General features: G+C 46.0%; 1 protein-coding gene across 2 annotated transcripts; it reads left to right on the top strand.

Moving 5' to 3' along the window:
• Positions 1–505: 505 nt before the first annotated feature.
• LOC134564496 (cyclin-dependent kinase 4 inhibitor B-like) lies at positions 506–3761 on the top strand. Of its 2 annotated transcripts, none has more exons than XM_063423389.1 (2): positions 506–736; positions 3071–3761. In XM_063423389.1, exons 1-2 carry the CDS (start codon positions 599–601, stop codon positions 3332–3334), a joined length of 402 nt encoding a protein of 133 aa, XP_063279459.1. In that variant the 5' UTR covers positions 506–598; the 3' UTR covers positions 3335–3761. The 2 variants fall into 2 exon arrangements, with proteins under 2 accessions (XP_063279459.1, XP_063279460.1); XM_063423390.1 differs by having other exon boundaries at positions 515–667; positions 3071–3759.
• The last annotated feature ends 12982 nt before the right edge of the window (positions 3762–16743 follow it).

Genomic DNA, 16743 nt, shown 5'->3' with positions numbered 1-16743 from the left:
TCACTCTCACAAAAAAAATCCCGTCTCTATCCCGGCAAAGTTCAGGTCTGTCGTCCCTTCGTCGTGTCGTCGACCCCCCTCGTTGGATACTCGCGTGGCGCGTCCCACCTGCCCCGGCCGAGGCAGCTGCCGTGGCAGCTTGTGTGCCCCGCTCCCCTGCCTTGGCACCCGCCCCGACATGGGGAGAGGCTGGGGGCGCAAGGCCGCCCCTCCCATCCCTTCTCCCCGGTGAGCGGAAAACACCACGAGAGCCGCCCACACCTGAGATGGGGATGAATATCAGCTTTGGGGTGGGGATGAAACCGGGCTGGCCTCCGAGGTGCCGTTCTTGGGGAGCAGGCTGCCGGCATCCCGCGGTCCTTCGCCGCCCTGCCGGAGCCCCTCGCCCGGGCGGGAGGGCGGATTTTACCGCAGCCTCTGGGAGGCGGGGGAAAGCGGATGCTGCAGCGCCTGCCCCGCTGGGAGGGGCGGGGGGGGGGGGCGCGGAGGGGCTGCCGCTGCCCTCGGGGAAGGAGGAGCTGGGTCGCAGAGACGGCGAGATCGCAGCCAGGGGAGAGGGAAAGCCAGCTGCGGGTGTGCGGCTTAGACCGCGGGTGCGATGGAGGGGTCCTCCCGGAGCGACGGCGACCGCCTGTGCAGCGCCGCCGCCCGCGGGGACCTCGAAGAGGTGAGGAGGCTGCTGGATGCAGGCGTGGATCCCAATGGGACCAACGCCTTTGGGAGAACCCCGCTCCAGGTACGGAGCACAGGGGAGGGCGGGTAGATGGAAGAAGGGGGGAGGAGGGCGGGGGGGGGGGGTGAAGCTGTGCTCTGCCACGTCTGTGGGGAAGGGTGGGTATTTCGTGTTTAGAATGGGTTTTTATTGTTATGATCGGAACCGTACTCCAGCCGCAGCTGTCTGAATTCAAATGGGCCCTTTACTTATTTAAGTAAGCTCTGCCATCCTGAAAATACCAGACGGAGTTTAGCGGGGAACCGCTGGCAGCAAACGAATTTTTCTAGAGGATACTCAAAAGGAGAAGTGGGACTGCAAAATCCGCTTGCAGATAATTTATCCAGATAGGTTTGGGGAATGATCTGCACTTCCAACAATTTTTTTGATTTTTAAAATATGGCCCGAACAGGTCCTTTTTTTCCTTAAGGAAATCGAAGTGGGATTAATATATTCATGAACAAAGAACTTATAAATTGTGCTGGTAAAAACTGTAACTTGAAACTAGTTATATATTATTAGTCACCACTTTTTTTCTTTTAGTAGTAGTAATTTTAATATTCTCTAATCATCAATAGTGGCAGTATTTATTGATAGAAGTTAGAATTACCAGTATATAGAGACGCTTTTCAGGCAGTTTGAGAGTTAAAAGTGTGTTTTATTAATCGACATACTTAAGTAGATACTTTTTAAATGTTCGTTGCACTATTAGTATACTGTGGTTTAAACTAGGGTTGTGTATCTCACGAAGATTTTTCGAGTTGTCATTTGAAGAGATATATTTAATGATTCATCAGCTAAACTGAACAGCCATTTTAGTCCTTGCACTTTACATGAAAAATAAAATATTTTTCTGAAGTATATTTCAGAAAAAGGCTCTCAGAAAGTTATTCGTTTTATTTCTGTTTTATGTTAAATTACAGATTAAAAGAATCTCCAAACTCTCAAAAATTATCTCTTTCCTTTCTTCATTTCAGACTAAGTTCTCTTTCTCTTGTCAGCAACTTGCAAAATGGCTGACACTCGAATATGTGGACCCTCTTTTTCTTTCAGGAAAAGATTAATATCGAGAATTTATATATTATGATATTTATAAGTATTTACACACTTCTACTGTAAACAAACCAAATTACTTGAAGTGCACAAACCAAAGTCCCGAGAAAGAAATTGATAGAAAAACATAAGACCTTTTTTCAAAGTGTTAAGTCGCAATTTACGGCAGTTAAAATTCCACTGAAAATGACCAGGACAGTAAGAGAAGCAAAACCTCATGTGGAAATTTATTTTGGTTTTTGGTTGACTAGGGTTTTTTTTTTTTTTTTTTTTTTTTTTTTTTTTTTTGTTGGGTTTTGTTCAATCGTGTATGATCAAACATTGCCAAAAGTGTCTGATACTGGCAGAAAAGCAGAATGTCATTAGGAATTTGCCCTTTAGAAACAAAATAGCATTCGGGATTTTCCATCAGTTAAGATCTGTGCATTGCTTGTGAGTGCTCAGCAGCTGTTCTAACACCTCTGAGAAGACAGAGCTGAGAGAGAGGGGGAAAAAGTAAAATAAAATAAAATAAAATAAAATAAAATAAAATAAAATAAAATAAAATAAAATAAAATAAAATCTTGGTCCAAAACTCAGGAGGGGAAAAATCGGAGATATCCATACTGAATGCCGAAAGGAGCCACACCCATCTGCATTGCCCATTGCTGTGCTGATCGCTGGTAAATCGATAATGCATTCAAAGTGACAGCACCCTTAATGCGAGGTCCCTCAAGGCTGTCACAAAACATATGGTGTGTATATATAGGATACAAATATTTACAAACTCTCTATGTGTATAAATATATTTAATGAATTTTAAATATATGTCTATGTCTAAATGTATTTATAAAATATATACGTGCACTATTATATAATAAAGGGTACATTACATAAACGGTATCTATACTGTGTGTATATGTCTGTACACACACACGTGGCTGCCTCTGTTTCTCCGTATAAACGTGTGTATACGTATATATGCTTACACATACACCGCAAGTACCATTTATACCATGGTGTATATAAATGGTATAAATGCGAAGCAGAGCGTACACATGTGCTGTACCTACTCTGGAAACCACTAGCTAGTATTTTTAATTTATTATCTAATCATAGACTACCTCGAGTTGGAAGAGACCCGTACGGATGCTCGCGAACGGCTGTCATAATATACAAGTACAAGTAGCCGGCCTAGGAGAATTACGCCCCAAAAGCGACGCCGGTCCAGCTGCCGCCAGCCCCGGCTGCCCCCCGAATTCTCCGCGGAGGGGGCGCCCGGCGGTGCTGGGGACAGGCGGGCGCTGACGCTGTTTCTCCCCGCAGGTGATGATGCTGGGCAGCCCGCGGGTGGCCGAGCTGCTGCTGCGGCGCGGAGCCGACCCCAACCGCCCCGACCCGCGCACCGGCTGCCTCCCGGCGCACGACGCGGCCCGGGCCGGCTTTCCGGAGACGCTGGCGGCGCTGCACCGGGCCGGGGCGCGCCTCGACCTCCCCGACGGCCGCGGCCGCCTGCCCCTTGACGTGGCGGCGGGGGGCCCGCACGGAGCGGTGGGGCGGTACCTGCGCGACCCGCCGGCCCGTCCGTGAGCCCAGGGGCCCCCGAGAAGGCTGCGCGCTGACCCGCCCCCGACGTCCAGCCGAGTCCTTGTCCCTTCGTCCCCTGCAGCCCGCTTCCCCCGCGAGTATCCCCGCCGCGAAGTCACCAGGAAGCCATCGCGGCTGGTGGCGCTCCCGATGTCCGACTGCTGGGAAAAGTCCTCCTTTGTCCCGTTACCTCTAGGGTTCCTCCCGTGCGCCCCGGGAACTCCCGCTTCTGCGAGATGATATGTGCTGCTTAGTTTTCTGAGAAAAAGGAAAATTAAAAAATCCAAACCACAATCAAGACTATTGCTTCTGCTTTTCCCTCTTATGCTCTCCGGCGGGCAGGGCACAAATAGCAGACGGTGATTTTGTGCTCTAGGGCAAAAAAATACCAAATCCTTCCTTCCTTCCTTCCTTCCTTCCTTCCTTCCTTCCTTCCTTCCTTCCTTCCTTCCCTTCCTTCCCTTCCTTCCCTTCCCTTCCCTTCCCTTCCCTTCCCTTCCCTTCCCTTCCCTTCCCTTCCCTTCCCTTCCCTTCCCTTCCCTTCCCTTCCCTTCCCTTCCCTTCCCTTCCCTTCCCTTCCCTTCCCTTCCCTTCCCTTCCCTTCCCTTCCCTTCCCTTCCCTTCCCTTCCCTTCCCTTCCCTTCCCTTCCCTTCCCTTCCCTTCCCTTCCCTTCCCTTCCCTTCCCTTCCCTTCCCTTCCCTTCCCTTCCCTTCCCTTCCCTTCCCTTCCCTTCCCTTCCCTTCCCTTCCCTTCCCTTCCCTTCCCTTCCCTTCCTTTCCTTCCCTTCCCTTCCTTTCCTTCCCTTCCTTTCCTTCTTTCTTTTCTTTCCTTCTTTTCTTTCCTTCTCTCTTTCCTTGCTTCCTTCTTTCCTGGCTTCTTTCCTTCTTTCTGTCCTTCCTTCCTTCTTTCTTTCCTTCTTTCTTTCCTTCTTTCTTTTTACAGTAAAGCTGCTATTTCCCTTACTGGCTTGTTCACTGCCCTGCAAGGCATTGTATTTTAGTTATTCCTTGAAATCCTTTTATGTTGTCGCACTCCAAAATAGTGAACAGTTTGGCCAAATCATTCACAAGTGTAATTAATCCCCAAATCCTCTCACCAGTCCTCTCAACATAACAGTGATTGAATGGCAAAAATTGATCAGCATTTCAGTTTGGGAGTTACGAACATTTTGCATAGCTGTATTCACGGAAATTCATGTGAGAAAACATTTGGCCATAAATTAGTTACTTCATGGTTTCTTGCATTTGGAGACCCCATTTGCTCAGTAGATCTGGACAACGAGATTTTTATTTTTAAGACAGCTATCCAGGTTTCTAAAACAGATATTTGGAAACAACAACAGATATTGGACCAAGTTTGGTTATAAATGGATCTTTGCCCACTTTTTAGTTTTTGTATTCTGTTTTTCCTGTGTAATTTCTAGCATCTACCCGATGTTCACACCATTTATGTGTGATTAAATACCTGTTATCCTTCAGTAATAAAACATGAAAAAGATTGGCTTAAAAATAATTCACTCCTTGTGTTAGACTATTTAATGGTTCTGTATGCAGCAGTACTTAGCTGGGTGGTGTTATTTATTTTAACTTCATTCGTTGCTTTCCATTTTTGTGTGTGTGTCTGCATAAATAAATCGGGATACACACACCACAATCACGCAGGTCGGATAAAAGGACTTTTTGCAGATATGCATTATTTAAGCACACACACACGACTAAAAAATACTCAAATTGTTTATTTCCTTATTGAAAACAACACTTTGGGTGAAAAAAGAAAGCTCACCTGCACTTTGTTTCTTTGTGTAATCTTATGATGTATTTTTAAAAGTGGGAGAGTTTTCCTTGTGTTAGGGCACAGATCCCGAAGCACAGCCAGACCCATTTCTTTAAAACAGAAGAGGAATAGGGAATCAGTCTTCTTCTCCTCAACTCCCCCCACCAAAAAAAAACAAAACAAAAACAAAACCAACAACAACAACAACAACAACAAAAACCCAAAAAAACAAACCCAAAAAAACAAAAAAACAAAAACCAACTTTTTTTTCTTAGCTCCTTGGGGGACAAACGGAGAGCGAGCCCCATCACAGAGGATGTTTGGCGTCTAGGAGCAAACCCATCTGGGGCAGGGCGGGAGGGACAAGTCGAACTCGATGCTTGGGGCTTCCTTTCCGACTCAGAATAGTCTGTAATTCTGTGAATGAGCTTGTCGTTTTCCCTTCCAACCCTCCAGGCGGGCGGGAGCCCAGTTCAGCCCCTCGAGCTGGCGCCTGAACTCCGGTGTTTGGCTCGGCTGGCGCGCCGCGGTCCATTCACAAATCATCCACCCCAGCCTCTGGGCTCGCTGTCCCGCTCGCTGCCGCCGGCCCTCCTGCCTGCAGGCTGCTCTCCCCTGCAGGGTGGGAAGGAGGACCAGAGCTCTGAGAAGTCTCCTCCGAAACACGGCAGAGGAGTGGCATCCCGTTCACACCGGGATGCCAACGGGGTTTTCACTAGCCTCTGTCCACTCGGGAAAGCTGTGCCAAAAGAATGTAGCCTTCCCAAAGGCTTTGGCCCCAGAGCTGCCAAAGCCCAACACTTCCTTGGGAAGTTGCCTGAACAGGATGGAAAGTTCTAGGCATGGAGTTATTTATGGTGATTTCAGAGGTGTTGTAAGTATGGCTCATTCTTTGGACGAGGAGCCAGTAGTGCTGTGTGCTACAAAAAGCACACCTCAATTGTGTGTGAATGCCAGCATCTGAATAATTTGACAAGATATTTTTCAATTGTGGTGTCCTCTGTTAAACTTTAATAAAATACCCTCAGGTGTAATGGCACTTATAAATCCAGGGTTCGCTATTATACACTATGAAAAATTACTCTTTCAGAACATGACTCCAAAGCTCTACAACAGGCAACATCCCCTCCAAATTCACCCAGGGTTTTTTTTGTGTCTAAGGGTCCTCTGACTTTAAATCTTGTGTTCAAAGTCTTTGAAAGCTTCAGGGAAAACAGAAAAAACAAGAAGTGTTTTAGAAAAAGAAGTTATCACCCCACCTTGCCTGGAACAAAGGTGTGTAAATAATATTAACTTCATTGCCTACTTACACAGAAAATAAGCCTCATGTACGGTAAATCTCAGGAAGAAACGAGAAATGCTCGGAGCTCTTACAGAAGAAAGTGAGGATTTGAAGATGGAAAAGGCAAGCCAAAGTACCAAGTGCGAGAGAGGGAACCTCTGAAGGCATTTGTGTCTATTAAGTGCCCTAGTGGGGAAATCACTCTCAGGGAAGAGATGATCTATCTAATCGTTCTGTTTTTATGATTTTTTGATCAGGTTTCAACCAATCCTAAATCAATACTCACTGAAGTAATTAAATATTTCTTTTTCTATTTTTTCCCCCCAAACTCAAAGGAAAAAGAGGCAGAAGTGCTTTAAAATACTGTATGAACAGGAGACAGAACACTTTTTCTTTGTGGAAATGTCCCCAGAAGGCCAATGTCTCCACATTCCTTTCTCTTACTATGGTTTGTTATCATTATGCTTCTGGTAGAAACACTTGCAAACAAAGAGTTTCTGTGCTGGAGAAAGTCCAAGAAGCAAGTGAAAGGAGAGGTGGTCCTTAGGAGTTGAAAACCAAAAATCTTGCAGCTAAAGGTGTCAGGCTGCCTCCAAGAAAGGTACACAAATGACTGCCACTGGATCTGGCACTGCTCTTGTTATTCAGTTCATTATTAATTATTCATTCAGGATTGAGGGTAGGCTGTGAGAAGCCCTGTTTTCAGCTTCAGGCAAATGAGAAGCAAGGGGGTAAAACATCCATGGTTTAGCTGAGACCATCAGCAGAGATCATTGTATTAGAAATATCCTACTTCCTACCACTGAACTTTTGCTGCCATTGATGTCACCCCTTTCAGGAAGCAGCCTCCCACGTGATTTCTACAGAGAAACATTCTGACTTGAGGAGCTGAGTAGCAATCTGCAATATGAGAGTTTTACCTCCCAGGTGGGGAAAGTGCCAGCATCAGTACCTTTGTCTCTCCATGTTGCTGGTTGTTGACAGGTGGGAAAACAGGCAGGCTGAGAGCTCACAGGAGTATCCAGAACACAGGACAAAAGACCTAGGTCCACCTCAAGAAAGAGGTGCCTGGGGGAAGTAGAGACAAACGTGGCTGCCTGTGTCTGAACAGATGCACCAGGGAAACTTATCCCTACTCCATTCCATGCCAGCCTGGGTGAACGATTCTGTTTAGCTTCTTAACACTCATCCATGCGGAAATTGAATGCATATGGTGGATGAGCAGGGGCATTTAAAATCAGACAGCGGAATCTGCTTGGTGGAACTTTTGAGAGAGCATTACTTACTATACAGAAAAAGAACTTGAACACTGCTGGCTTTATTTTTTTTGTTGTTGTTTTTGGGTTTTTTTAGTCTGTTTTCTCTTTAAATGGCGAGTAGCCTAAAAGCCAGAGAAGAAAATGAGAGTCAGCCCAAGCTACCAGTAACACCATGGAGTGGAGAATGTGTAATAAACTAACCTGAGAAAGGCTTATTTCCCTGTCCTCACATGCAAGTAAGGGTGTCTTGGGTTGAAAAAATGTAACCAAAAATGTGTATTCTATTTTCATCTGTTGAAAGCGGTTGGGAGATATTGTTCCTTATCTCTTGTAACTCTAGGGGTGGAAAGAGGGCGGATGCCTTCTGTTAATGGGACACCTGATAACACCAGATAAGGCAGTGCCTCCTTATCTCTTCCTCCACCCATCCTCCTCCAAGGGACATCACCTGTGAATGGGCCATTTAAGGCCTCTCACATGACTGATTACATCACCTCATCCCATTGTGGGATGCTCCACCCAGTGGGAGGAGCCAAAGCCTTTCCACAGGGATAAAACCAGCCATCCCAACCACCAAGATAGCCTGTTTTTCCCCTGAATTCTTGGAGGAAGACTGGACCCATCTCACCAGCACTGGACCCCTTTTTCCTACAGGATCATCTCCACAGAACCACATCTGTTACTCCAGGAAGACTCACTTGGACTTCCAACACCCTGACAACAGGGTGTCAGGTCGTAAATCTGACTCTGTCAGAGTTTTCTAGGACTTTTGTTCACTTGTTTGTTTCTTTGTACTACTGCATTTTTTTTTCTTTTTAATATCTCTAGTAAACAATTGTTATTCCTAGTCCCATATTTTTGCCTGAAAGCTCCTAATTGCAAAATTGTAATGATTTGGAGGGAGGGGGTATTTACATTCTCCATTCCAATGCAAACTCCAGTTTTACCTGACAGACACCTGTCTTTCCAAACCAAGACAGAATTTGGTGCCCAACGTGTCATATGAGGCCACTGAGGGAAAGGAATAACAGTTTTGGGTGCTTAGGTTCTTGTGTACTAGATACAGAGGCCTCGTTGGACAGCATCATGTGGTCTAGCTTACCTTGGTTTGGGTGGCATGTGGTTGTGGCTGTGTTTCTGCCATTTGCAGGCCCTTATCTAAACATGGGCCCTATAACTAAGGCTACTGTGGCTGCTATTCAGTTTATTTTAAGGGTTAATAAGGTGAGGAATTAATGGATATTTAACTTCCTCTGGAAGGCAGGCACATAGATTCAGAGGTATTGCACCCTGAGTGTTTTTGAGGTTACTTTAACAATGGTACCTACTGTGAGGAAATGACACCGGGGGAAATTTTTCCCCAACCCTTCACTCAGCTCTTTGCATCTACTACACCAGTTTATGAAGGGTTTAAGTCTTCTCTAAATGCTAATGATATACATACATTATTATTATACATACATACAGTGTCTGGTGTTGCTGGTATGCCTATTCAGAAATAAGGGGAGATTGGCCTGGATAACCACCCTGATACCTACCCCAGAGAATAAGGATACTGCCCCAGAGCCTGACCCTGCCGCACAGCCTACCTCAGAGAGAAACCACGCAGACTGGGTGAAGGAGATATGTGAGATGGGCCAGATGCTGAGGAAGTACATTTCCCCTGTGGTAGCCTCATTAGCCCCAGCTGATGGGAAACCCTCCCCCTGCCTTGACAAAGGAGAGTCTGAAGGTGCAGCAGTGGAACCCACAGACGTTACAACTGTCCAGGTTCCATCTGAACCACAGCGGCAGCCACAGCCAGCAGCAGTTGCCCCTGTGGAAACAAAGAAGTCTAAGGTGAAATCAGTGAACCCAGGTAATAAAGATAAGAAAGGAGGGCCCTCAAAACCCACAGGGGAGCCTCAGGTTGAGATCATCACTGAGTCCCTGTCGTATGAGTCTCTGTAGTCTGCAAAAAGATATTGTACAACGGGGACGTGAGCCTTATACAGCCTGGTTACTTAGGGTCTGGGACCTTATGGGTATGGGGGTGCAACTGGACAGTGGTGAGGCAAGGAATTTGGGACCCTTGACCCAGGACTCAGGTGTGAATCAGGTATTTGTAAGGCAGCTAGGGCCTCTTTCCATTTGGGAACAGCTTTTGATGAGTGTAAGGGAGAGGTTTGTCCACAGAGACAGAATGCAGGAGCACCACCATAGAATGCGCTGGAAGACTGTTGAGGAAGGGATCCAACAGCTGAGAGAAGTAGCGGTATTGGAGGTACTTTTTGGGAGGGGCGGACAGCATGACAATGACCCCGACAAGGTCAGATGCACAGGGCAAATGTTGTGGAATCTGGCAACTAAAGGGCCATCTCAATAAGCCACATTCATTGCAACAATTAATGCTGAGGATAACCGAGAGAGAGTGGGTTCCGTAGCCAACAAGTTCAGAAATTATGAGAGCATGATCAATGGCATGATGCAGGCTCAGGTCTCTGCCGTGGTTAAAGAACTCCAAGAGGAGATAAGAGACGTAAGGGAGGAGATGAGGAGGAACAGTTCCCATGTGGCACCTGTGTGAGTCACAGACCCCACAGCCAGAGCCCAACGTCCCTCAGCTAGAGACAGAGGGTAGACCTCACGAGCTGACCTGTGGTCCTTCCTGCATGACCATGGGGAAGACATGGGAAGGTGGGATGGGAAGCCCACTTCTATTCTAGCAGCAACCCTATTCTATTCTAGCATGGGTGCGTGAGCTCAAAGAGAGAAACACTAACCGAGGGGGTTCCACTAGAATGAAGGTAGCCTCAGCCTCCCATGACCAGGCTGTCAGGTATTACAGAAATGAGGATGCTCTGTCAGACCCCCTTGAAAAAACCTCTACTATGTATGCACAGGAAGAGAGTAGTGACTGGTGCTAGAGGGGTCCTGCCTCCAGCCAGGAAGAGGCATGGGAAAACTGAGTCTTTTGGACTGAGTGGGTCCCATGGCCTGGTGCATCAGAGCCACAGAAATATAAAGCTTTAGTTGATACCAGTTCTCAGTGTACACTAATGCCACTGGAACATGTGGGAACAGAACCTATTTCCATTGCCAGTGTGACGGGGAGATCACAAGAAATGACTCTGCTGGAAGCCGAGGTGAGCCTGACTGGGAAGGAGTGGCAGAAACATCCGATTGTGACTGGCCCAGAGGCTCCGAGTATTCTGGGCATGGACTATCTCAGGAATGGCTATTACAAAGACCCTAAGGGGTTCAGATGGGCTTTTGGAGTAGCTGCTGTGGAGACAGAGGGCATTAAGAAATTGAACACCCTGCCTGGACTGTCAGAGAACCCATCTGCAGTAGGACTCCTGAAGGTAGAAGAGCAACGAGTACCTGTTGCCACCTCGACAGCGCATCGCCGGCAGTATCGGACGAATCGAGATGCTGTGATCCCCATCCACAAGATGATCCGAGAGCTGGAGAGCCAAGGGGTGGTCAGTAAAACCCACTCACCCTTCAACAGCCCCATTTGGCCTGTGCGCAGGTCTGATGGAGAATGGAGACTGACTGTGGACTATCGTGGCTTGAATGAAGTGACTCCACCGCTGAGCGCCGCTGTGCCAGACATGCTGGAACTCCAGTACGAGCTGGAGTCCAAAGCAGCAAAGTGGTACGCCACAATCGACATTGCTAATGCGTTTTTCTCCATTCCTCTGGCTGCAGAATGCAGGCCTCAGTTTGCTTTCACCTGGAGGGGCGTGCAGTACACCTGGAACCGACTGCCCCAGGGGTGGAAGCACAGTCCCACCATCTGCCATGGACTGATCCAGGCTGCACTGGAAAAGGGTGAAGCTCCAGATCACCTACAGTACATTCATGACATCATTGTGTGGGGGAACACGGCAAGGGAAGTGTTTGAGAAAACAGAGATCACACAGATTTTCCTGGAAGCTGGTTTTGCCATCAAAAAGAACAAAGTCAAGGGACCTGCCAAGGAGATCCAGTTCCTGGGCATAAAGTGGGAAGATGGGTGGCATCAAATTCCCACTGAGATCATCAATAAGATCACTGTGATGTCTCCACTGACCAGCAAGAAGGAAACGCAAGCTTTTTTTGTACTACTGCATTTGTATTTTTTTCTTTTTAATATTCCTGGTAAACAACTGTTATTCCTAGTCCCATATTTTTTCCTGAAAGCTCCTAATTGCAAAATTGTAATAATTTGGAGGGAGGGGGTTTCTACATTCTCCATTCCAAGGGAAACTCCAGTTTTTCCTGAAAGATACCTGTCTTTCCAAACCAAGACAAAGGGGAAAACAACTCCTGATACCAGCCCAGTAACACCATGGATGGGGGAATGTATACTAAACATAGCTGGGCAAAGCCTATTCCTCAGCCCTCACATGCAACTAAGGGGAAAGCAACTCTGGTTAGCAGCCCAGTAACAATGAGGATGGGGGCACATCTGCTAAAGTGAGCCAACCAAAGCCTATTCCCCTGCCGTCACATGCAAGTAAGGGGAATCTCACTCCTGCTACAAGAGCAGTAACACCATGGAGGGAGGGATGTCTACTAAACTGAGCTGAGGAAAGCCTATTCCCCTGTCCTCACATGAAAGTAAGGGGAAAACAACTCCTGCTGCCAGACCAGTAACACCATGGAGGTGGGGACGTGTAATAAACTGAGCCTAGGAATGTATATTCCCCTGCTCTCACATACAAGTAAAGGGAAAGCAACTGCTGCTGCCAGACCAGTAACACCATAAAGATGGGGGCATGTACTAAACGGAGCCAAGGAAAGTTATTCTCCTGCCCTCACATGCAAGTAAGGGGAAACTAACTCCTATTACCACCCCAGCAATTCCTTGGTGGGGGGCACGTATACTAAACTAAGCCGAGGAATGCCTATTCCCCTGCTGTCACATGCCAGTAAAGGAGAAAGCAGCTCCTGCTACCAGCCCAGTAACACTTGGAGGGGGACATGTATATTAAATTCCGCCAAGCAAAGCCTATTCCCCTTCCCTCACATGCAAGTAAGGGGAAAGCAACTCTTGCTATTAGCACAGTTAAAAGGAAGGGGGACAAGTGCTAAACAGAGCTGAGCAAAGCTTATTCCCCTCCCCTTACATGCAAATAAGGGGAAAGCAACTGCTACTACCAGCCCAGTAACACCATGAAGAGGGGAATGCGTACTTAACAGACTCGAGGAAAGCCTATTCCCCTGCCCTCACATGCAAGTAATGGGAAACTGACTCACACTACCAGGCCAGTAATTCCATGAAGGGGGGGATGTGTGCTAAACTGAAATGAGGAAAGGCTATTCTCCTGCCTCACATGAAGGTAAGTGGGAAGCAATACGTGCTGGTGGCCCAGTAACACCATGGAGGGAGGGACATGTCATAAATGGAGCCAAGCAAAGCCTACTCCCCTACCCTCACACGCAAGTAAGGGGAAAACAACTACTGCTACCAGCCCAGTAACACCATGGATGGGAGGACATGCACTAACTGAGCCTAGGAAAGCATATTCCCCTGCCTTCACATGCAAGTAAGTGGAATCTCACTCCTACTACCAGCCCAGTAATTCCATGGAGGGGCGGATGTGTGATAAACTGAGCCGAGGAAAGCCTATTCCCCTGCCCTCACATAGAAGTAAGGGGAAAGCAACTCCTGCTACCAGCCCAGTAACACTATGAAGGGAGGGACATCTACTAAACTGTGGCGAGGAAAGCCTATTCCCCTGCCCTCACATGCAAGCAAGGGGAAAGAAAATTCTGCTACCCACCCAGCAGAAACAGTGACAGGGTTAAGTGTACTAAATGGAGCTGAGTGAAGCCTATTCCCCTGCCCTCACATGGAAGTAAGAGGAATGCATTCCCTGCTACCAGCCCAGTAACACCATGGAGGAGAAGTGTACTAAACTGAGCTGAGAAATGCCTATTCCCCTGCCCTCACATGGAAGTAAGGTGAAAGCAACTCCTGCTACTAGCCCAGTAACACTATGAAGGGAGGGGCATGTACTAAACTGAGCCGAGAAATGCATATTCCCCTGAAAGTAAGGGGAAAGCAACTCTTGCTAGCAGCTGAGGAAGAACAAGGAGGGTGGGATGTCTACTAAACTGAGGCAATGAAAGCCTATTCCCTAGCCCTCACATGCAGGTAAGGAGAAAGCAAGGCCTGGTGCGAGACCAGTAACACCATGAAGGGAGGGACATCTATGAAACTGAGACAAGCCTATTCCCCTTCCCTCACAAGCAAGTAAGGGCAAACTCACTCCTATACGAGGCCAGTAATGCCGTGGAGTATGGAATGCGCAGTAAACTGACCCTAGGAAAGCTTTTTCCCCTGCACTCCCATGCAAGTAAGGGGAAAGAAACTCTTATTAGCACCATCGTCCTACTAGCTTACCTTCCCGGTTTACCTTCAGACAGATGCAAAAGAATGATTTTAATGTTTGACTGTGTTATGAAAATACAAAAAATGTATTTTGGAACCTTCTTTTAGAGTTGATAAAAGCCCATAGAAAAGTTGCTTCTTATAATGCACTATTAAGATTCTACAGTCAAATGAAAAGATTTCAGATGAAATGTCTTGTGCTAGAGGAACCACACTGTAAGAAACCAAATAACTGGACAGAGTTCATGTGTCCTCTAGAATAAGTTTCTCTCACAACAGGTACTATTCTTAATTCCAGCTGTGTATCATCTATGACACCCCCATGTTCAGACTGAAAACATACTTTCAAATATGCCTAATCATTCCACAGGTCTTTACATCACAAATTGCCTGAGCCAATTCATAGCAAAGGTGGTGGAGAAATTGTCAATCATCTAAATAAACAATGACAAACTTCTGCAGAAGTGTGATAAATGTTAATTTCAATTGTTTTGCACTGTCCTGCTTCAGCTAACATTGCAATGACAGTGGGGAGAAGAAGCAGTCGTTAAAACGGTTAAGCCAGAACTTCCGTCTTAGAAAGCTAATCCCGCCCAGTGCTGAGCACCTCCTGAATTAATTTCTCCTCCTACTGATACTCAGCTGGTTTCAATAGACAAAATACTCTCTTGCTGGTTTGTTCTGGGAACGGCAACTGCTCTTAGAGGTGTTTTGAACACTAATACAAAAACTCAATTCTGATGTCATATGCCACCTGTGCAAATTCTGAGAGATGCTTTGGATATTAGCATGAAAGATTGTTAAGTGTTAGATAAGTGAAAACGAGATACGAGTGGGCAATCTCATGTTAGCAAGATAGATCAGTGTCAGGCTGCAAAGAATGCTTTAGAGAAAATAGAAAAGGGAGAAAATGAGTAAATCTAATGGCCTACCTCCTTGTCTACTTTGTGCCATATTTGAACCCACAATATTGCATTGCCATCAGTACATTATACTGCTAATATGCACACTGGAGGATGGTCTGAGCAAAATAAAGGGAGATCTCATCCAAGATAAAAGGACTTCGAAAGCCATGGATAGCTGGGCTAAGCAAAATACAACATCCAAACAATCAGTGAGGAGTGGGGTAGGAGATAACAGTAAGTCCACACTCAGAGAGCAAGTGCTCATGATACAGGTAAGTGTGAGTCTGGAATATAGACAACAGAGCTGAGTCCAAATAGAGAAATCTCTTCACTCAAAGCAGAAGGAGTTCTGTTGCCTGGGATACCTGTGCCAAGATAAGGCAGAATTCCTAACGAACATCACTGAAAAGACAGTTGGACAAAAGCTCCTCTGAGTGGGTGTATGTCTTCTCTTGCATGTCATTTGCTTACCCTGCTGTGACATTTCTGCCTGTGGTCTGTGTAGGTCTCTATGTTTCATAGAGTTCCAATCTCTGGCTTTGGATGCCAGCTGAAAATTGAGTACGAAATCAGTTGGCTATTTATTGCGCTTCCTGGTCCTTGCCTAATATTGGCATACCTCTTGCTTTACGCATTTGTGCTATTTGCAAGCACTCAGTTCCACTCAGTGTTTCCTCTGTCTATGTGGGAAAGAAAATTACGCTTTGAGCCTTTATTTCTAACATACCCACTGTTTCCCAGCTGCATTTCTCCATTTCCCCAAGGCATATTCTGCAGAGAAGCATGTGAGACTGATCTGTTCTTCAGCAGTTCCTGCTCGCTCTAGGGGTGTTCTCTTCGACCCAAAGTCAAGATAGCATTCAGGCCATACAAATCATTAAGTTTAGGACAATTCTGCTGGAGAATAAGAAACAGACCTGGAAAACTTAAAGGTAAAATTCCAGTAGCTAATACATTACTAAGCTTTCCATGGTTCTAATCCATTTTTTATGACATGTAATTTAACCACAGAGAAGCTACATCATTTGCTTCAGTGCTCACTATTTAGGTACCCGTCTTGAAGTGACTGGTGTTTAGAAGAGGCTTTAAAGTGGTCTGTGAAACATACACATAGAAAGGTTTCCTGCTAAAAGCTTTGTTAATTTTTCTAGGAGACAGAATTTGGTGTAAGAGATGTTAATGCAAAACCAGAAGTATATAACATGTCATACTTAACAACCAGAAACCATGAAGTCTCTGTAAGACAAGCAATTATATCAGTCAAGCTTGAAGGCCACACTTTGGAACCTGGGATGTTTGAAAACTTGGCAACAGCCACAATTTACCATCCTATATCCTGATAAGCCATTTACCAGACCAAGATGCAATTTTCTAAGAGCCTCAAACTAGTACTTGCTAACACTGATTCTGATGTTATGATATAGGAGCAACATCAATGCTCTGCACCAGAAGGCAGTACTACAAATTCTTCACAGCGAATGGACTGAATAACAGTTGCAAAAAAAAAAAAAAAAGTCATGGAGAGACACTCAAACTGAAGAGTGGTAACTTCTATTAGTGAAGCCCTCAGCCCATCACTGTCTCATTCTTGTGAAAACAGACATATTCTGAGTTCTGAGTTCAAGCAGGGGCCATGGTTCTTTGTTAGAATGTTTACTTGGTTTTAGTAATGTGATACTATTTGTATCTTCTTCCTACCTCACTTCAGTTCTGCCTACAATAAATACATTTCTTAAGACTGCTTAGACAGACAATTAAAATCACTTATGTTTGGTCCTATCTTTACATAATTAAACATTATCCTATGCTTTTCTTGCCAATTACCATC

The sequence above is a fragment of the Prinia subflava genome, chromosome Z (assembly GCF_021018805.1).
Source record: "Prinia subflava isolate CZ2003 ecotype Zambia chromosome Z, Cam_Psub_1.2, whole genome shotgun sequence".
In the NCBI taxonomy this organism is placed as follows: Eukaryota; Metazoa; Chordata; class Aves; order Passeriformes; family Cisticolidae; genus Prinia; species Prinia subflava.
This window is presented reverse-complemented; position numbering and strand designations above follow the sequence as displayed.

What these genes read in the sequence shown, in the direction of transcription:
- LOC134564496 (XM_063423389.1), top strand. Translation starts at nt 599, where the DNA reads ATGGAGGGGTCCTCCCGGAGCGACGGCGACCGCCTGTGCAGCGCCGCC. An exon ending in TTGGGAGAACCCCGCTCCAG is followed by an intron (nt 737 to 3,070) that starts GTACGGAGCACA and finishes TTCTCCCCGCAG; the next exon opens with GTGATGATGCTGGGCAGCCC.